Source organism: Callospermophilus lateralis, chromosome 8 (genome assembly GCF_048772815.1).
Source record: "Callospermophilus lateralis isolate mCalLat2 chromosome 8, mCalLat2.hap1, whole genome shotgun sequence".
NCBI classification, from domain to species: Eukaryota; Metazoa; Chordata; class Mammalia; order Rodentia; family Sciuridae; genus Callospermophilus; species Callospermophilus lateralis.
The window spans coordinates 137,536,048-137,558,087 of record NC_135312.1 but is presented as its reverse complement, the minus strand read 5'-3'; the positions used below and the strand labels follow the sequence as shown (position 1 = coordinate 137,558,087).

General features: G+C 37.4%; 1 protein-coding gene across 2 annotated transcripts in view; it reads left to right on the top strand.

Moving 5' to 3' along the window:
- The first annotated feature begins 6,465 nt into the window (after positions 1 to 6,465).
- The window catches only part of Adad1 (adenosine deaminase domain containing 1), a 36,879-nt gene continuing 21,304 nt past the window's right edge, over positions 6,466 to 22,040 (top strand). Inside the window, exons 1-6 of one of the 2 annotated variants that reach the window (XM_076864893.1) lie at positions 6,466 to 6,577; positions 7,118 to 7,297; positions 8,061 to 8,249; positions 9,976 to 10,143; positions 15,239 to 15,307; positions 18,792 to 18,917. In XM_076864893.1, the coding sequence (XP_076721008.1) occupies positions 6,466 to 6,577; positions 7,118 to 7,297; positions 8,061 to 8,249; positions 9,976 to 10,143; positions 15,239 to 15,307; positions 18,792 to 18,917 (844 nt within the window). Of the gene's footprint in view, positions 6,578 to 7,117; positions 7,298 to 8,060; positions 8,250 to 9,975; positions 10,144 to 15,238; positions 15,308 to 18,791; positions 18,918 to 22,040 lie in introns of those variants that run through there. The other variant, XM_076864894.1, reaches the window with a different exon arrangement.

Below are 22,040 nucleotides of genomic sequence, written 5' to 3'. Positions count from 1 at the left end.
TTACCACTAAAATATTGTTTGTAATTATTGTAATAAAGTCACAATAATGGTTTCAGTCTACAACTGTTTGGGGATCTTTCTCACCCTTCATAGTTTATCATTAATAGAGGTCCATCCTGTGTCACAATCATCAAATATTTTTATAGGTGACTGATTGATAGTAAGTAGCTCAAGGAACAAGTCGTCAGGGCCCGACAGAGGCTTCAGAGACAGCAGCTGCTGTTCCAGTAATGGGTGAGAGCCAGCTGCTCACAGCTGTTACTGTACTGTGCTCCTGACATACGTTTGTATGTATTCTTTTATGCATATGGAGGCAGTGTTATATGTAAAGTACATACATGTATGATGTACATGAGTAATTTAAAAAAGAGTGGCAATATCCAATCACTCAAAGGTAGCTATAGTGACCATAATTCAGGTTGGTTGGAACTCTAAGCTAAGTCAGTGCAGTCAGTTTTAAGATTGGGTAAATGGGGGACTGGGGATGTGGCTCTGCAGTAGAGCACTCACCTAGCACATGCGAGGCGCTGGCTTCAATCCTTGGCACCACATAAAAATAAATAAATAAAATAAAGATATTTTAAAAATTGAGTAAGTGGTAGAACAGCAGAACCCAGAGCCAGGGAATGGCTCAAGAATACCCTTGCACGGAGAGACAGGACAGTATTATTTCTGACAGATTAGAACAAACTCCAGAGGAGCAAAGGTGCTTGGCAAGAGTACACGTCTAGTAAGCATGAGTTGGGGAATTATAGACTCAAAGGTTGGACTCTCACAGCCATTTGGTAACTCAACTATAACTGAAGCCCTAGAATCAGCCCCTGATTCTGTATTCTTTATGCTGTATCATCTTACTGTCTGCATCCTCCCTGCTCACCCCAGCATACTTCATTCATCAAGCTCACCAGAGAAGCGGTTCTTAGAACTAGGATGTAAGAAAACACTGCCAGAAAGTTACTTCATAAAACAAACTAGAGGTTAGTTAAAGAAATTAGTACTCTGAATATCATTTTTAGGTTTTAATTCTCTGCTTCAAAGATAAACAGAATGCCAGTAGTTCTAAATGATAATTTTCTGTGGCTTTCAATATATTTTAAAATATAACAAATATAAATTTATCCTATAAGTGCTATAAAAAGAAGAACAATTCTAAATAAACCTATTGGGTTGAGGTGTAGCTCAGTGATACAGCATATACTTAGCATGTTTGAGATTCTTGGTTTCAATCCCCAGCACCAAATAAAAAATAATAAAATCTTTATTCAAAAGACCTATAAGTGCTATAAAAAGAAGAACAATTCTAAATAAACCTATTGGGTTGAGGTGTAGCTCAGTGATACAGCATATACTTAGCATGTTTGAGATTCTTGGTTTCAATCCCCAGCACCAAATAAAAAATAATAAAATCTTTATTCAAAAGACCTATGACTCTGTTGAATAAAGCTTTGAGACAACCAGCACATTTGTTCAGTGCTGTTGGGGAATATAATTTGGTACAACCCCTCTGAAGGACAGCAGGTAACACCACAAAGGCATGTCATCTCCTAATAAAAGCAGTCTCACTGGATACACTTTCATATGTGTGAAATGATTATACAAGAATATTTAAAAGCAATATTCTTTGTAATAAATGGCTGGAAACTATTCAAATGTCCATCAAGAATACAGGTTAAATACTGGAACGTCCACTCAGCAGAATAGTATGGTTTACTCTTTTTTTTAATATTTTATTTTAGTTGTTGATAGACTTTTAATTACTTATATGCTGAGAATCGAACCCAGTGCCTCACACATACCAGGCAAGTGCACTACCACTGAGCCATAGCCCCAGCCCCTTAAGATTTACTCTTAAATGCAAAAAGCAATATAGACCCAGCTGTGTAGATTATAGTTTTCAGGTAGGCCATTAAAATTATTTTTTGAGTATCATGTACCTTGTTTTATTCTAGTGAATCGCATGATACATCCATATCATCTGTAAAATTTCCATAATGTAATGCTCCTATATGTAAAACTTGTGCTTTTAGGTTCACTAGAGACCTATAATTTGCAATCTGTAGTGAACAACCATTTTTAAAATTTAAATCTAACATAAAGCAATAATCTTGTAAAATATAATTAAGAATTATTCAAAATGAAAAAATATAATACAAGTTCAAATTTTTATTATTAGGTTCAACAGTAGTTTATCAATTTGCTATAAAAATTTTTAAGGCATACTCTTGATTTCTATACTTGTCAAAGAACTCTGAACTGGTCCTGGAGTGTCTCGATCCGTGAACCAGTTTCACAGAACTGCTTTTAAATCGCCTCTCCATCTTCACTATGGACTGTTGCCTATTAACATTCTAAAAGAAAAACCCAGCCACTTAGGTGGACTGGGCATTTTCTATGAAATGATAGTGCCATGCCCAGATTCCCTGTGACCTCTGCTCACCAAGAGCTAATACTCACCAATCTCACTGAATTCATTAAAGAAACTTTCTAATTTTTTCTTTCGGGGTTTCAGGCTTAGAATCATCCTCAGTTGGTCAGTACTCAAGTCTGACTTTAGGGAATTTTGTCTACTTATTTAGATCAGAGTTAAACATCAAAACCAAGAAAAGTTTTGCACTCAGCTGGTGACTTGTGGAAAAGCTTTCACATAACCTACCAGATTTGGGGAGGCATTTTTTTGGAACAAAGTGATATTAAAAAAGCATAAAGAACAAAAGGTGGCCATACTAATCAGTATAATAATTGGATAAATTAGTAAATGGGAAATAAATGAACAGCCAAGCCTAACAGTGCTAACTCCCAAAACCCACATAAACCACCATCTAACACTCTGGTCCACATTATTTGTATCTTCATCCACTTCTTAGATCCAAGTAATGTAATTTTTATTAGTTCTTCTGAAAGAAAAATGGAAAATGGGTTATGGTTGGTTAGGAGAAACAAGAGTGGGAAGGAGGAAACCTGTTAGCTGACTATTGTACCAGTCCCAGCAAAAAATGACAGTTGCTTGGATGAGAGTGGTCGCCATGGAAATGGGAAGAAATGGACACATTCAGGGCTTATGGAAATGGCCAATAGAACTATCTGAGGGAATGGGAGCAGGGAAAGAGAGGATAATTTGTGGACATGGCCAGAAAATTTATATTAACTAGATTAATCTCAGGAAGAGCACCCATTCCTCAGACTAAGGAAGCTTCTTCCAAGACACAGGACTTGGCCAGCAGAATGGAGCCCTGCCTTTCCCTTTGGCTTAGTACCCTTTACCACCTTACTACAGCCCTGCACCTAGATTTTTGGCTTGTGCAACTTGGTTAAAGACAGTGGCATGTACTAATGAATCCACCACCATGTCCAATTCCCTGTGTTTTCCTGGCTAAGGGTAAGGAAGAGTCCCATCAAGATAAAAGATGAGAGCACTATAGTGCAAGTTGTCAAATGTTGTAAACCACATGTAGTTTGGGCCATTCAATGTGAGGCTACATTGACATCAGTATTCAGAAATATGTGGAAGCAAGTATTCAGAATCTGGTGGACTTTCATATACCCAGTTGGTAATAGTGATATTTATATGGTATCAAATCTGAGGTTTTCTTACCGAAACCAGTACATAAGCAATGTTCAGAGTAATCCTGAAACATGAATCATTTAAATCACACTGACATACCTTAAAAATTGAACAGTATTGTTTTTCCTTTTATACGTTAACTCACTGGGGATTTCTCCAAATTGTGGATCATCCGACCCAGAGCGTAAGTTGGGCAAATCTCAATTTTAAGCGTATTTTAAAAACTGTCCTCCAAATATGCCATCTCTCTCCAACCTTCATGTGCTAAACTTGACATGCTAATTGTGCTGAAATAAAACAGAAAAAAGACCCCTCCACTAGGTATGTGGTGTGCTGGGGTCTGGGGAGCAGGGCCTGCATGAGCTGGGGAGCACTGTGGCCCAAACAAAAAGCCAGCCATTTACTAAGCAAAGTAACTACTACTAGTAGTAAAATCAAGGCTCTTTTGACCCTGTACTCCCAGCTTCCAGCCTCCTGGCTAGATAAAGATACATATTAAATATTGTGGAATGAATGAGGACTAGTCTATGAAATAACTGAGCAGTACTCATAAAATGTAGGTTGTGAAAAACAAGGGAAAACTGAAAAATTGCCTCAGATTACAAGAAATTAAGGAATGCAATGTGGTCACCTGAATGCTGTCAACTATGGATGTTAGCTGAAAAACGTGTGAAATCCAGTTAGTGGTGGTATACCAACGTGATTTCTTAGTTTTAACAAATGTGCCATGCTATATAAGATAACTTAGGAGATGAACTCAGCCATCTTCACAACTGCTCCATAAACCTAAAGTTTTTCAAAATTACATATACATAATTTTGACCTTACTCCTTTAACCCTTTGAGTTTTTACTTCCATTTCAGGTTTCCTCTCACAGTTGATCCTAATGTAATCACATCTCTCTTAGCATCAGCTTTATACTTCTTGGGAACACTTAAACTTTTAATTTCCTGTAACCTAGTCTCTAAATGTTAAGAAAAAATCTGAATTATAATTATTAATGGGCATTTGATCAAAGCAATATAATCAACACATCTTGATACTCACTAAAGGAAAATACACTTTTATTGAAAATGCATTCCATAATGGAAGAGATGGAATTTTTTCTAATTTCAGCATGTTTTATGGATGGATGTGACTTTTTGCTACAATGAGGTAAACTACCATCAATTTTATTGTCCTTTTCCTTCCTTTGTTTTTTTTTTTTTTTTTTTAGAGAGAGAGAGAGAGAATTTTTCAATATTTATTTATTTATTTTTAGTTTTTCGGCAGGCACAACATCTTTGCTTGCATGTGGTGCTGAGGATCGAACCCGGCCCGCACGCATGCCAGGCGAGCGCGCCACCGCCTGAGCCACATCCCCAGCCCCTTCCTTTGTTTTTAAGAATGAATTTAACCCTTGAGAAAACTTCTCCATCTGAATAGTAGATGGCAGTGGAGAGTAGCTGTGCCTACCTGGAGCTGCTCTGTGGTGTGTATAACTGGTTTTCAGGCTGTGCCTGACCCCGAGGTCCATTCTGAGAAGCAGTAGTTTGCTATAAATGACTCCACCTTGAATACAGGTGCCAAGGCACAAGGACTAACCTTGTCTGTACAAGCAAAAGACCATCGGCGCAGCACAACCCGACAACTCATGGGGGCCAACTTAGCAAACCAAACCAGGAGCACCCGCACCCATCAGGTCAGGAACATCAGACGCGGGAGCTTATCGACCTCACCAGATGGAACACCCTCATCCAACACTCACAAAAGGAGACCCCCAAGAACGGACACAACGGTAGCCTGACCCGTCACCTGGCCACTCATCATGAGCCTTGCCCGAGAAAATCGCCACAGAGAAACCTCTGCTTCTCTGTCCCCTGGCTTCAGCTCAGTGCGGTTAGTCCTCCCGTGGACAACGCAAGCCAGCTCCCCGACCTCGAGGCCACCCGACTCTCATCTGACAACTAGGAACTGACCACAGCACTCGGCGTCCCGTCTGTCCTGGCCTGTGCTCTGGCACCGGCCAGCTGGCCTTGGCCTGCCCGACCTGGGTGGCCCTGCCGACCCAGGATGAGAGACTGGAGCCCTACAGACGGCGACTCCGAGCAGAGGCGCTGGGGACCGCAGCCCCGTGCCCGGGTGCCCGGCGAGGCCTGGTCGTCCCTCGCCGACGGCCAGCCCTGGGGGAAGACGGAGGTTCGGCCGTCACTGGCGTCTCTCACGACAATGGCCACTGAAGTCTGGAGCAACGTCACTCGAGTCTTTGAATTCTTTCTTAGTCACCCGCTGAAACTTATTATTACTGAAAGTATTCTCGGCACCTTCAGGTACTACCCCCTTGGCTCCTCCTGCGACTTCTACGACAGCGAAGACTACACCATCCACACCGGGTCTGCCACCCCACGATGAGGCGGCCGCTCTCCTGGTACCTGCCCCCACGGGGCACCTGCCGCTCGGGCCATCCGCCGCCTTCACGACCGCCCCCTGCTCGCCGGCGCCCTCAGCAGGGCCGCGGCGAGTTCGACCGCACAGCGCGAGCTGCGGAGGCCGCGGAGGCCACGCCGGCCCGGCGCCCGCTCTGCCGCAGCTGGGAGACGGCCCGGCGCCCCGTGCAGGAGGGCCCAGGTGGAGACGCGGCGTCCTGCGCAGGGGCAGCGGTCCGCCGGAAGCTGCAGGCCGTCGACGTCTCTGGCCGTCGACCCCGGCCTCACGGCAGCCCGGGGCAGGCGCGGATGCGGCCACACAGCGCAGGCGCGAGCGGGGGCGGGCCGCGGGGACCGTTGGTGATTGGACGAGCGGGTCACGGGGGCGTCGACCCGGGCCCGCAGGGGCGTGCGGCGGCTTTGAAAGACGCGGCTGCAGCAGCCGCGTGCGCGGGCGCAGAGCGGCCTGAGGCGAGCGTCGACGCCAAGAAGGACGCCATGGCGGCAGCGGGCGGTAGCCGGCGAGCTCCGGGCCTGCGGCTGGGGCTGCCCCTGGCCGCGCGCCTGCCCGTGGGGTCCAGCCGAGAGGGCGGCGGGGAGGACGGCTTCGGTGGGTGGCGTCGGCAGACGGGGCGGGCGCTGCTGCCCAGCCTTGCTGGTGTCTTGCGCGGGCGGCGTCCCGGGAGTCCTCGCAGCGGGGGTTTGCGGCCTGCGTGGCGGCGTCCCCGGGGCCCCCAGGGCCCCCAGCCCTGGAGTTTGCGGACGGTGCCCCTCGCAGTTATCGCAGCCCTATCGTTTGCGGTGCCCCTTGGTGTCCCCGCAGCTCTGGGGATTTGCGGCCTGCTCGCGAGGCGTCCTCCCGTGTCCCCGCAGCCCCATGATCTGAGTCCTCAGCGGGCGACTTTGCTTCCTGTGCCCCACATCCCCGGGGGGGGGGGGGTCGCCTCGGGCCCATGTCCCCTCTCTTCTGGGAAGCAAGGGGTCAGCGCCTGCTGCAACGCGACGAGCAGTCTGAAGAGGGTTGGCTGTGGTCATGGGAGTGTGTGAAAAGGCATTTGTGGAAACTAGGGTTTGGGGGTTCTCCCAGAGTATTTCGACTTCGCAGTATTTTACTTTTTTCTTCCCCTTCCAATTTTCTCATGGTTTGTAGGTGAGAAAACGTCTGGCAATAATGACTGGTTTCAGAATTCCAGGGTCCCGAGTTTTGCTCAGATGCTGAAAAAGAATTTGCCAGTTCAGTCATCAGCCCAGACGGTGACCACATCCACAGGATACTCCTCGGACAGCTGCAGCTTGTCGAGTATGGCATCCAAGGTTACACAAGTGACCGGTAGGACTTCTTCATTTGTAATCGTGCCCCAGTTCTTAGGATTCTGGGATGGGGAATAAGTTCCCTTGAGCCTCTGATTTGAGTGTGCCCTGGATGTTAGGTGTAGACGTTTCTCTGCAGCTGAGTCCCACCTGGAGCCTCTCAGCTGATTCCCAGCCTCTAGGAGGCCTGAAGAAGCTTTCCCCTTCTCTCCCTTAACTACTCATTACTGCCTTGACTGCTAAACCATTCCAAGCGGTCATTGTCTTTTTGAGGTGAGGCTTTGGGTAAAGGACTGGATTTACACTAGTTTGTATTCTAGAAATCACTTATCCAAGTGTTAAATATAAAGCAAGGGCTTATACTTGAAAAATTAAGTGGAATTTGATTCAAATTCAAATTTGTTGTACTGTTTGAATATGACAGGAAGTATAAAATAGTGGATGAGACCCAGAAACTGGGTTGTACTCCCCACAGATCTGGATCTTTCTCCATTCTAAGCCTTAGTGACATCATCTTTAAAAAAAGGCATAGCCTCTGAAGACCTTGACATCATTAAAATTCCATGCATTTTCAGTATTAATATGGTAACATTTCCTTTTTCAAAATGGTTTTAGTATGTCAAAAGATATAATAGATTGTGCTTGTCATGTGTGCCAAAACTGTACAGTAGAAACAAAAAAAAATGCATGTAATTGTGTATCTTCCATTTTTGAGGAAGATTTTATGCTTTTGCTCACTTTTGTATTTTAACCAAATTGACCATGTAAACATTTATTTTTAGGTAATTTTCCAGAACCATTGCTTTCCAAAGGTCTTTCATCTATTTCACATCCTGTCCTGCCTCCAAAAAAAATACCTAAGGAATTTATAATGAAATACAAACGTGGAGAGATAAATCCTGTGTCGGCCTTGCACCAATTTGCACAAATGCAGCGGGTTCAGCTTGACCTTAAGGAGACTGTAACAACAGGCAAGTGCAAAGTTGTCTGGTTATTACGGTGCTAGAAAATATTTTTCCAATAAATGGACACTGAAGTGATGCTATGCCAGTAACCTTGGGTAACAAATAGATATATTGAGAAAACACCGCATTCTATATTATAAAAAAATGGGCTTAATCTGTGTAACTTACTAGCTTTCTTGCATTATTCTCAGACTGTCCCTGGAAAATGTAACCCATTGGTCATTGTAAGACAAGTGGATTAGTTGTTTTCTAGGAAGAATAACTAAAAAACATGACCTATTGATTGCCAATGGGTTCATTTTTTGTTTGAAGTATGATTCAGTAGGTTTGGTGTCGAGACCAGAGTATCAATATTTTTAGCAAGCTCTATATGTAATTTAGAGTCATGGTAAAATTTGAGAACCTGAGTTATAAACAGGTGACACTGATAGACTCAGCATTTGACCCAGTATGCACATGAAAAGATTTGGTGTGTAATAATATCTCCTTTGTACGAAGCATCTGGGCCACTTGTTAAATATACAGAATGCTGTGTGGTTTGGTAAATTTGAACTGAAACACAGGTGATTATGAAGGAAGAAATTTTGGAAATTGAGGTCTTAGATGGGGGAAAACAATTCACTCAGATGCCCTCAGGAGTTCCTGGTAGAGCCTTAATGCAAAATTAAAAAACAATGTGCCAGGTGTGGTTGCACAAGCCTGTAATCTCAATGGCTCTCGAGGCTGAGGCAGGAGGATCATGAATTCAAAGCCAGCTTCAGCAATTTTGCAAGGCCCTAAGTTACTTAGCAAGATTCTTTCTCAAAATAAAATATAAAAGGGGTTGGAGATATGGCTCAGTGGTTAAGAGCCCCTGTGTTCAATCCCCTGTACCAAAAAAAAAACAAAAAAAAAAAAACAGTTAATGTAATGTGATTGTATGTGAGGAAATAAGATACTGGATTTATGTGCATAGTCATTGTATCTAGCCATCCATAACTAAAGACTAGCGATTTAGGCTCCTAAAGTTTCTAATACCAGTAAGTAAAACTTGAAACAGAAATTATTGATCTGTGATTTTAAGAGATAATTCCATTTTGTTTTCATTAGGCAAATATGAACATTAAGTAAAAGTGTAAAAATAATCCGAGAAATTTTGGAGGACTGGACATCAAGTTTAATTGTTTAGAATATCTTCGTTATTGTATTTGGGGTTTTCTCCTGGTTTCCCACCCTCAGCCTCCCCTGAGCTCTAGTAGATTGAGCTGTTTACCATTATGCCCTGAAATGTTCATAAGTTTTCTTCAAAGGGATTCCTTGTTTCTGGAGCTTATCAAAGTATCAGAGTAATCTAAAGGTGGGAGAAATTCTCCTTGTATTAACAATTTAAAAAAGAGTGATAAAATAACAGAAGTCTCTACAGTGTATCTCTCATTGGTTGTTCAGTAGATGTTTGAGTGATTACCACTGCCAGGCATGACATTCCTGTCACTCTATGCTTGACATGTATTCTAAAGTTTCGGTGTTGTTCACTCTGGATCTGGAGCCAACCTAGCTTCTTGAATTCTCTAAACTAGTTCATGGGCCCATCTACCTCCATTGTAAGCCCTTATTGGCCATATAAAAAGAATGGTTGGTGTTTTAGACTAAATTTTACAGAATATTTTTACTAGAATGTTTTCCTATATACAAACATTATTTGCAGGAGTGTACTGTGAGTTACTGTAGCAGTCATTCTGTGTTCTTTTTCTAGGTAATGTTATGGGACCATATTTTGCTTTTTGTGCTGTTGTGGATGGTATTCAATATAAGACTGGACTGGGACAAAATAAAAAGGAGTCTAGATCCAATGCAGCAAAGTTAGCTCTTGATGAGCTTCTACAATTGGATGAACCTGAACCAAGAATGTTAGAACCATCAGGTAAATAGTCTTGATTACAAAATATTTGGAAAATGTATCATTTTCCAGGAGGAATTACCTAAAGATTGATGTTAATGAAGAGTTACTTGGTAGCTACAGAAAAGAACTTACTGGATTCACTGATATATTTAATAGTAGTCGAAATGCTCTTGTTTGTTTCAGTACAAGTCATTATGAATGTGGCTAAACTGTCTGATAACTTTATTAATTATTTCTAATCCTGAAATGTGTTTTTTGTGTAATATATTAGATTCTTCCCAAGGCACTTAATTCTGTATATTTAGTACTAAAAGGGATTTAATGCATAGTTTACAAATTTTCCTGTATTAGATTTAGTAAATAGTTGTTAGTTGAGAAAATGATGACTGAAGGTAGCATGGCAAATAGATTAAGAAAGTATATTCCAGAATTAGATTGATAATATTGAAATGTTGACCATGGGCCATCACATGAATTGCCCTCTAAACCCAAGTTTCATTTGACAGGTAAAAACAATGAAGTTAACTATATTCTGTGACTGTTACTATGATTAAATGCATACAAAACACTTAACCAGTGCCTGGTGAATAATACAGAATCAATTGATAGGAGGTCTTATTATTAACTATTAGTTTGAAGAATATGTTAACAAATTGTTATTGTTTTTGCCAGTATTGGCTTCATGTTAAATTGTTTTGATTTACATGTAAATGAGGCAACTTTTAAAACATCTTAATTTGATTTTAAGCAGTGACTATAAATTCATTCTTTATAAATACAAGTCTGTTTATTCTACTAAAGCCACAGCCTTGCAGCTTTTCTTTCATTTCTTAAGGTTCTTTAAGTTAAATTCTTTATATATTTTAATTGTTATTGTTTAATTAAAGCAGTTTATTTAATAATAAAAAACAAGTAATTTGGCCACACCTTATGAGGTGTGTTTTAATGTTTTTCTCACTGTTTTTCAAATAGCTTGTCATATTTTGGATTTAGAGAGAGTATTTTCTTAATTTTTATATTTTTCTGATTTAATATTTAGGGCAAGGCATGATTTTGGTAAATGTCTTAAGTTTTGACACTTATTATAAATGTCATCTTATTCTTGTTATTCAGGTATGATTTTTTACATGTTCTTTGACCTACAAAAGAATATTGATCACTAAATTCACTTTGTTAAAAATTCAGTTTTAAATTATTCCTTTTGTCCTACTTTGTATGTATGGGTTGTTTTCTGGTTTGCTTTCAGCAGGGGGGTCAAGGGTGGCATTTTTCCCTAATACTCATGTTTCTTCTAGTTATTTTTCATGTTTGTCCAACACCTTTAATTATCCTGGGTTTTTTGAAAATAAATTTGTATTAGGTATATGATTGTTTTTTGGCATGATCAAAGAATGTTTTATTAGAAGTGTAACATTTGTATTATCAAGATTATCTAACAATCATGCTACTTGATTTCTTTGTTTCCTATTTTTGTCATATGGGTGATATTTTGACTTAATAGTTAGAAGTTAATGACTCAACCAGAAACTTGTCTTTATAATACAAAGTCATTTGTGACAATTTTGAATCCTTACTTTATCATCTAATAATTTTACTTATCTGTATTTATTCAGGGTCAGCACTGCATTATGCTGTGATGAATAAATACTATCCATGTGTGGCTTAATGACTTAAGATTGATTTAGATTTTTTTATAGTTATGTCTTTGCCTATCCAGAATATTTAACAAGTAAATGTGAAATGCAGAACCTATGATGAAGAATATTAAGATATTCCTTTCATTTGTTAATAGGAATTCCTTTTATAAAATTATTTTATCAGCTATCAAACTGCCTACATATACTTTGTCCCCAGTAGTATTTTCCCGCTTTCCTTCCAACCATAGCATGCAGTAGAAATCTGTTTTTAGGAAATACTATGTTCCAGAAACTGTGGTAGTCTTGACCCATCCCCTGTCCTCTAAGAGCTAAATACTTTTCTGAAATCAAGTTAAAACATATTTAAGAACTGGGAAATAATATGTAATAAGGTTGTCTTTCCCCTATAGTTGTTTTAAACAACTGAGTTAAAAAAATTTTTTTCTTGAGAAAGGATGTAGAAGAAAGAATTGAGGATTTCTTCTCTTTACTGTCTATTGACTTTATCTTTTTTCTTTTATACTTAAAAATTTGAAAGCTGATCATTAGTATTTTTTCAAACTTCTAAACTCAGTGTTTGAAGATTCTTTTTAAAAATTTTTTAGATGTTGATAGACTTTTATTTATTTATTTATTTATTTATATGTGGTAATGAGAATTGAACCCAGTACCTCACACATGCCAGGCAATGTGCACTACCGCTGAGCTACAGCCACAGCCCCCTGAAGATTCTTTTGTGTATCTTTTTTCCAGTATTTTTAAGTAGGTTGGTTAACTGTATAAATTCTTCTCAAGGATGATGTGATTGATTCTATTAAGTCTTGAAAATCTAATACTTTTTGACATGTTGTAAGAGTCTGATTTTTTAAGTTTATTGACTTTTTAATCATTTAAAAAATTTTTCCAGGCATGGTGGCTCATGCCTATAATTTCAGCAACTTGGGAGACTGAAGAAGGTTCAAGGTCAGTCTCAACAACTTGGCAAAACCTCAGCAACTTAGGGAGACCCTGACTCACAAAGGAGCGGGGGATGTAGCTAAGTGGTAAAGTGCCCCTGAGTTCAATCTCCAGAAGCAAAAAAAAATTTAATTGTAAAATATGCTTCAAATTTACCATCTTAACAATTTAAAGGTACAGTTCAGCAGTATTAAATCCATTCACTTTGTTATTCAACCAATATCCAGAATTTTTAAAAAATATTTTTAGTTGTGGATGGACACAATGCCTTTATTTTTTTGTGGTCCTGAAGATGGAACCCAGTGCCTCATACATGCTAGGCAAGTGCTCTACCACTGAGCCACAACCCCAGCCCCCAATATCCAGAATTCTTCATCTTACAAAACTGAAGTTACACATGCATTAAATAACAACTCCCTGTCTCTTCCCTAAGCCCTTGACAATCACCATGCTACTTTGTGTCTCTGTAAGAGAAATCGGGTAGTATTTGTTTGCTTTTTCTTCTGCAACTGTTTTATTTCACCTAGGATAATGTCCTCAAGGTTCATCTAGGTTGTTGTACTTGTCAGAATTTCTTTGCTTTTAAGTGCTCAACAATATTCATGTGTATTCCACATTTTATTTATCCATTTTTCTGTTGATGGACATTTGGGTTGCTTACATTTTTTTGACTCTTCTGAATTTTTGTTGTTGTGATCATTGTGTATAGCTATCTTGTTGACATCCTGCCTTCAGTTCTTTCAGTTATATACCCAGAAGTGAAATTGTTGGATCATTTGAAAAGTTTTTAATTTTTTGAGAAATCACCATACTGTTTTCTATAATGGCTAAACCATTTTATTCCTATCAGCTGTGCATAAGAATTCCAGTTTCTCCACATCCTTGCTTTTTACTTATTTTTTGTGTTTTACTATGAGCTAATCCTAATGGATGTGAAAAGTGGTATTTTATTGTGGGCTTTACTTTATTTCCCTAGTAGTTAATGATGTGAAGCATCTTTTCATGTCTTGTTGGACATAGATTTGTCTGCTTTAGAGAAGTATCTATTCAAGTCCTTTGTTTATTTTTCAACTAGGCTGTTTTTTGTTGCTGAGTTTAAGAATTTCTCCATTCTGGATATCAAACAGTTATCAGATTTGCAAAAAATGTTTTCCCCATTCTGCAGGTTTCTTTTTCTGTTGATAGTGTCCTTTTCTGTATAAGTTTTTAATTTTGACAAAGTTCAATCTTTTTTTGTTGTTGTTGCCTGTGTCTTTTGTCATATCCAAAAAATCATTGCCATATTTAATGTCTTGAAGCTTTTCCTCTGTTCTAGAGTTTTATAGTTTTAGCCCTTATGTTTAGATCTTTGATCCATTTCAAATTAATTTTTGCATATGATGAAAGGATCCAACTTCACTCTATTGCATATGGATACCCAATTCTCCCTGTGTTATTTGTTGAAAATATTGCCCTTGGCACTTTTGTTAAAAATCGTGTGACCATATATGCACAGGTTTATTTCTGGGTTGTCTGATCTATATGTCTGTCTCTATGCCAGTAATATCCTATTTTAATTAGCCTTGGAGTAAGTTTTGAAATTAAGATGTTTGAATCCTCCAACTTTGTTCTTTTTATTTCAAAATTTTTTCAACTATTTTTACATGGCATTTTAAAATGCAGAACATCTTGTGCAGTCTGGTTTTATTTCTTTATTGAGATTATTTATGCATAATAAACAGGGCTTAATATCTACTTAGCCACACTCACTCAAGTAAATAGAATTGAATCCATCTTTCTCTGAGTGTTTAAGGTTCTGCTTTTCTCAAGTCTGGGTGTATAAACTTAACTATAGTTGGCGTTTCTCTAATATGAGCCCTAAGGTAACATTATCACTAGTTCTTTGTTCAGTTTCCCATCTTACTCAAATTTTAGTCTAGAGTACGAATTCTTTTTGCTTTGTCTTTGTGAATGATTTTTAAGAGATTGGCTACTTTAATTGGTATCTTAGCTTCTGGAGCCATGTCACTTGTTTTTTGTTTGTTTGTTTGGTTGGTTGTCCCTCTGATTTAGTGTCATGTTCTTTTCTTGTTTTTTGGATTCCTTAACTTTGGGGACTGAATTGGAAAGCAGTTGCAAGGAATGGCACTAAATGCATTGAGTACTTTGACACATTCTCCTAGAAAATAGCCTGGTAAAATAGTATTTAAAACAATTTTTACTCATTTTTAATAGAATATTCACTTAAAATATTTTCTACAGTATTATAAATAGGAAACTGTTCATAAGTATCAAAAAAGACTGGTTTGCACAATGTTGCAACTTTTACAAAGCAGTCTATGTAAGAAATTCAAACTTGTTTGCATATCTGGTATCAAAATGCAAAATACTTTATCAAGGCTGAGCTAATGAGCATTCAATGATCTAGAGTTCGTGGAAGTATACAGGAAATAATCATTCTTGGATTACTATCATTACAGAATAGTAGTGTGTTAGCTCTCTGGAATATTGAAGTTTCATGTTTCCTGATGTTTTGTTTGCAGGTCCTCCTCCTATTCCTGCAGAACCTGTTGTTACACCTGAACCAGCTTATGTTTCAAAAGTACATTATGGTAGGAAAGTCCTTTGTGATGTTCTTTTTTAGAAGATTAACTCAATTAAAATTATAATTAATATGCATAGATATTAAATGTACATTAACATTGTATCATTAAAACCTTATTTCCACTTCTGTAAAATAAAAGGAAAATTTCTATGCTAAAAATGAGAGAAATGAGAAGAGGAGAGATTAAAGGAAGGAGTTTCCTCTTATAAGGAAGATAGTTCATCAATTTTATGTAATTGCTTTTTTTTTTTAAGAATTCTTTGTTCTGATTATTCTGGTTATTAATGTAAACCAGTGGCTTTCTGGTGCTTGATGTCATTTGGCACATTCATTTCAAATAATCTATTTACTTTGTTCTAAAGCCAGTTACAATCACTCAAGCCCAGGAAAATTACAACTTAAAGTTACTAGTTGTATATTCTTTTATCAGTTACTTCTTTGTATACTTGAATTTTGTCATTTGTAAAGTGGCCATTACAGTCATTATCTCATAGAGCTACTGTGAGGATTAAATGAATTCATACATATGAAATAATTAGATTAGTGCCTGACACACAGTAGGTACTCACTTAAACAGTGACTTTTTAATTTTATTATCATGTCTCATCACTTTCAATATCGTATGGTAGTTGTTAATGTCCTTTTCCTATTAGACTGTTAATCTCCTTGAAAGCAGAAATTTTTTCTTGAATTTCTCCATTGACAACGTGTCATACTGCGGATCTTAAAGTTTGTAATGTTTGTAAAGTGAAAAAAGAAAAAAAGCCATTCTTCCATTTTCCAGGTCTGGAAGTTAGGATTTGAAATTTTTTATGCGACCTTTGTCTTCCATTGTTTTTCTAAGGCAATGAAAAAGGCTTCACACATTTGTATGCTTGCCATTGAGTAAAGAACCAGGCCAAGGAAAATACACACATTCAAAGGACAAATCCACTAGTAGTTAGAAATGGTCACTTGACTTAACAGTCAGTGGAACTGATGAACCAGAAGAGCCATGAGGGGTCAGTCCTACAGCAGTGACTTCTTAGTATGGAAGGAGGCTCTTGTCTTTCAGCCTTTGTGGACATTTTTAATGACTAATGAAATAGATCTCAAGAATGGGCAATAACAGATTGTGTTAACTGTTAATGAGGAATATGTAGTTTCAATAAAAAATAGGAGTAGATTGTGCTTTACAAAGCTTAGGGCAGGAGTCAAGTATCAGAAAAAGGAGAGCAAAACATCATCCTTTAACCTTGGGGTAAAACAGGAGCTGTGTTACAGCTTTTGAAAGAAAGAAAAAAAAAAGCTTTGAGAATGATAAAAATCTTAATACTCTCTGATGGTCCAGTTATTAAATAGTCTTTCACAGCCTATTTACCTTGCTGTATGATTCTAACTGGACTGTATTTTCACTAAAAATAGAAGCATTTTGGCTCTGAAGATAGGTTTAGGTCACTCATGATATTTGAATAGCACTTGAAGTTAACAACTTGTAGTAAAAAAAAAAAAAAAATTGTTAACTGACATTGTGTTGTGTCATCTTTTTACTTCCTCCTTCATTCCCAATAACTTGTGAGACTATTTTACTCCCTCAGCAATTAGCACACACGCATAGGGAAAACAGTATTGTACTTCCTTCATATATGTGCTAAGAAGATATTCATGGAGTAACTAATTATATTCATAGTATTTGTTATTTAATACTAAGATCAAGATGTATACTGGTGTATTGGATTGTGTGTAGGGGCTGTTATTTGCAATGCTGGCGTCAAACCCTGGACCTTAAACATGCTAGGCAAGCACTCTACCATTGAGCTGTATCCCCATCCCTATCTCCCATTGGTATATTGATTCCCAAATATTTTTTGATATTTTTAAACATTTTCTTGCCACATGCATAATTCTTATTTGGTTAGTATTAATTATGTATTTTTCTATATCGTCACAAACTAATTACTAACTGCATAGGACATGGTTGAATAAATTACAGTCCATTTCATTTTGTGGAACCATTAATAAGAGTGAAATAACACTAATGTCTCTTTTGATGTCCAAGTAATGTGAAGAGTGAGGTTTAGCATACCCTAGTTATTTTTTTAATGATTCATGTTTACATTTATACACTGTTTCTTAAAATAACCTTAAGAAACTGGTAATAGTGGTTTTGTATCTGGAAAGGAAAACTTGTGAATGTATATCTTGTTTTGAAAAATAAAAAATCGTTTTTTTTTTTTTTTTAAAACATGAAGTGGAAACTGCATATTCTGTTCCATGAGTTTTGTAATAAAGAGGTACTAGTCCATTCTGCTTTCTCAGAGCTCCATTTTTGTGATTAATTTTTCAAGTGTTTTAAATTTTTGATAATATGCATTTGCCTGTCTTGCCACAAATAGAGTATTGATTAACAAAATGCAAGTTTCCTGTAATTACAAACATATAAATAGGGTACCTAAAAAATAGTGTATCCAGTTAGGAGAATATTGAGACTTGCTAACATACTTCAGCATTTGTGCCTTTTAGATGATAGTGGTTATTAAGGAAATAAGAATTTCTACAGAAAATTATAATTGTACACTTGAAATGTATGTAGTACATGAGAGCAAAATTATTCCATTTTTTTTTATTCAGTGGATCTGAGCCCTTGATAGACTATCAGCATACACCATGAAACGTGCCATAACAAGAGCCATCATTAGTTTTTGACCAAACTTGGAGAAACAGTGTATTAAGTGCTGCTGCAACTCATTCTCTAATAATGAGTCTTCACTAGGAGTACACAATTATATATACACAAAGGAACATGATCAGGGCCTAGAATCTCAAAGCAACTCATTGATGTTTATTATTTATAAATTGTTCTAGTATGATCCTAGTTTCTCAAAAGTGTTTTTTAAGATATATATGTAATTTTTTGTTATCAGTGGACCTTTATTTATATGCAGTGTTGAGAATTGAACCCAGTGCCCCACACATGCTAGGCAAGCGCTTTGCCACTGATCCACAACCCTAGCCCCCTTAGTACTGTTCTAGCCTTCCTTCAAAGTTGAGTTCTTTAAAGTGCGAATGCAGAAGTATATCAAGTCTAGATGCTTAGTGGTTTGCCGTGGTTCTCAGTGGAGCAAATTCTAAAGGAGTATATTTTGATTGTCACAATGACTGGAGAGTATTTTGCCATTTGGCAAGATATTGGTCATCTTGCAATATGCGAGACAGTCCTCTACAACAGAATTGCCTTGTGACATGACTGTCAGAGTAAACTCTGAAAGTATAAATCATAGTCCTCTAGTAAGTACTGACAAGTCTTTTTACAAGAAATATCCAAAACCCAATAATAACTTGTATTCTTTTACAATTGAATATTTCAAAATCCCAAATTGACATGTTAGAAATTTGCTTATGTCTTTGTAAATTAACTAATTTGAATTTGATTCTAAAGTTATAATAAAAATAAGACATCTCTGGAAAAACAAATGTTCTTCAAATTCATATTGCTTTTAAATTTTTTCTAGAAGGGAGACATATCCAGTATGCAAAGATTTCACAGATTGTTAAAGAAACATTTAATCAACTAATTTCTAGTCATTCACAGTATCTGAAATGTAGCAATTCATTGGCTGCTTTTATAATTGAAAGAGGTAAGTCCAGATATTTGGGACGTTAGTTTGTATAAAAACTAATTGATCTAAACTATACTTTAGTAATATTTTAGTTAACTATCTTTGCCTCTATTGACCATGATTTTGCATTGATTTAAAGTGACCTTTTCTAGTAGGTGTGAGTCATTCAATAAACACAAATCTTCTCAAATAGAGAGATTAAACATCCTGACCAGGAATCAGAACTGAAAAATGATAAGAAGGCTTAACATTTTAAACCTTAACCACTACCATCCCAAAATCTAATCCTCATTTTAACAAACATTAAAAGGGACTATAAAAATTAGCAATTAAAAAATAGTAAAATACAGATGTTGTGACATTGCAATTCTGATTATCTTTTTTGTCCTTTTATGTTCTGGTTGATCATTAAGCATTTGAGTTTTCTACTAACCCATGAATTAAGCATTCATAAGGTTTGAATAGAGTAAAAGAAAAATTGGGGGAGAGAAGAAAGCATGAGGGAAGGAGCAATGGAAAAATGAAACAATGAGCAGATAAATTTATTGCTAGTACAGAGCAGTATATGTACAGGAGCAATACACAGTGTAGTTAGCTTATAAAATGGGGCCAGATTATAAAGTGGCTTAAGAACTAGTCAGATGTTAGGTATGGTATAATCTATGAAAGATTTTAAACAGGGATAGAGACTGTACTGTAATTGTTGGGAAGATTAGTATCAGCTCTGCAACTTCAATTTAGGCAAGTTATATTCTAGTCATCTCTGCTTTAATTTTCTTATTTCTACAGATATGAGTAGAATAGAAACTAACGCCCACTCATAGGGTTGTTAGAATTAGATATGATAATGTAAATTTATTTAATACACAGTAGTTGGCATTTAGTAATCAATAAATTTTATTTGTGTTGATTAAAGTAAATGAATGCCTAAGTAATAATTGATAACAAACCATTTTTTTTAAAAAAAAAATGGGAGTTGAACCTGAATTAAGGAATCATAATTTAGGTGATTGTGATAGAGTGCCTACATTAGAATTGAGATGGACAAGAACAGGAAGGAGTTTATTTCAAAATAGATATGATAAAATGAAGGCAGTGATGAATGATAGATGAAATAAGATGAATAAAAAAGTGTCATTTCAAGTTTACATAGGAAAATAGTTTACCTTACACAAAGTGGTCTAGAAGCTGGTGTGAGATTGGGTAGAGAACGTGAGAGAATGATAAATGTAGTTTTAGAAAATATGGGATGGGGAAGCCTGAGTGAAATCAAGCCAGTATTCTCGGAGTAACTCACAGGACATATAGAAAATATATTCTTAGATTTTATTTCCATGCCTCATTACTTTTTTAAAAAAACCTTTACTTTTTATTTATTTATTTATATGCGGTGCTGAGGTTCGAACCCAGGGCCTTACATGTGCTAGGCAAGCACTTTACCACTCATTACTTTTAATTGGGTCTATAAGAAACTGTCAGATCCAATCATTTGTCTCTCCCTTGCCTGTATACTTTCCTGTATTTGTATTTTTCTCCTGTAACCATGGAGGAGGGAATCTCCTTTTACAGGTTAATTCTTTCATGTAAATTTGAATTCCATTTCCTCTACATCTTGATGAATTTTTCTTTTGGTTATATCCTCTTTTTTCTTGTATTATCAATCTTCAGTTTTTTTCAGAAGCAGTTCAGGTCAAATAACAGAAGAGGAAAAAAAGCTGAATTCTTGGCTGAGTTTCGTCCCCTCATAACAGCTTACATCACCATTCATTCTAGAACTTTCCTGACACTGCATAATTCCACTTAGGAGAGGTTTATAGACCTAGTTCTGGAGTCTTAGTCTGCACTCAAAGGTCCATATTCCCTCTTCTAGGGATGAAAGCAGAGTCTGTCCCAGGTGTCCCTGAATAATACACATTGCTTTCATCTTTCCAGTAGTACGGAAAACTGTCTACCCAAACTTGTGTCTTGGAAATAAAACAACAAAAAAAACCTTTAAACTCTTGGTACCTTGCCTACTTAAATCCACACTCATCCTTTTATCTGATTTTGTAGCCAAACTTAAATTACTTATAGCTCCTGTGTCTAACTCTACTCCAGTTTAGCTTTTTTCTCTTCTAAGATTGATAATAGTATAACACCTGCTCTCATTGAGCCTGGAAGCTAGTCTTATCAAGGCTGCCCTTACCTGCATGTTGCAAAATCTAGTGGATTTTGTTACCTGTTCACATGACTTTCTAGAGACAGTCAAGACAGTTTTACCATAACTTGATTTTTCTATCATATCAATACTCTCTAGGTTTACCTACCCTCCGCCCTCCCTCCCCCAAACTGGCCACAAATCTTAAGAATACAATGTTATTAACTGTAGTCTCACCAGGGTATACATTAGGTTTCCAGAATTTAATCATAACTGTAGTTTATATCCTTTGACCAGTATCTCCCCATTACTCATGTCCTTATCACTAGTAACCCCCATTTGTAGATATATATACTATTACATATTTATCAGTTCATGTGTTGACATACACTTTGGGATGTTGTTAATACCTTGCCTACTGTGAATTGTGCAGCAGTGAACATAGGAGTTCAGATATCCCTTCAGGATCTTGTTTCTTTTGTTATGTATACCCAGGATGGGATTGCTGGACCATATAGCAGTTCTATTTTTATGTCTTAAGAATCTCCACTTTGTTATCCACAATGACTATACTAATTTTTATATTTCTCACAACAGTTTATAAGCATTTACATTTATCCATATCCTTGCCAAAACTTCTTTTGACTTTTTTGACAATAACTTTGTAGTAATCAGCGTGAGGATATCTTGGGGGTTTTGATGTCCATGTCTCTAAATAGTGATGTTGAATACTTTTCAGAAATACACCTGTTTGTCAGTCCTCCTTGGTAAAGTCTATTCAGGTCCTTTATCCGTTTTTAAATATTTTTTAATGAATTGTAGGATATTTAAGTTTCCTTGGGTATGTGTGGAATATTTTCTCCCATTCTGTGGGTTGCCTTTTCATTCTGTTGATTATTTCCTTTGCTGTGAAGAAAAGAAAGGGTAATCCTGAATGAACCCCACATCCTTTTTGCTTCCTTACCTTCAGTGAGTTTTCCCATAACTCTTGGTTGGAGCCCGCA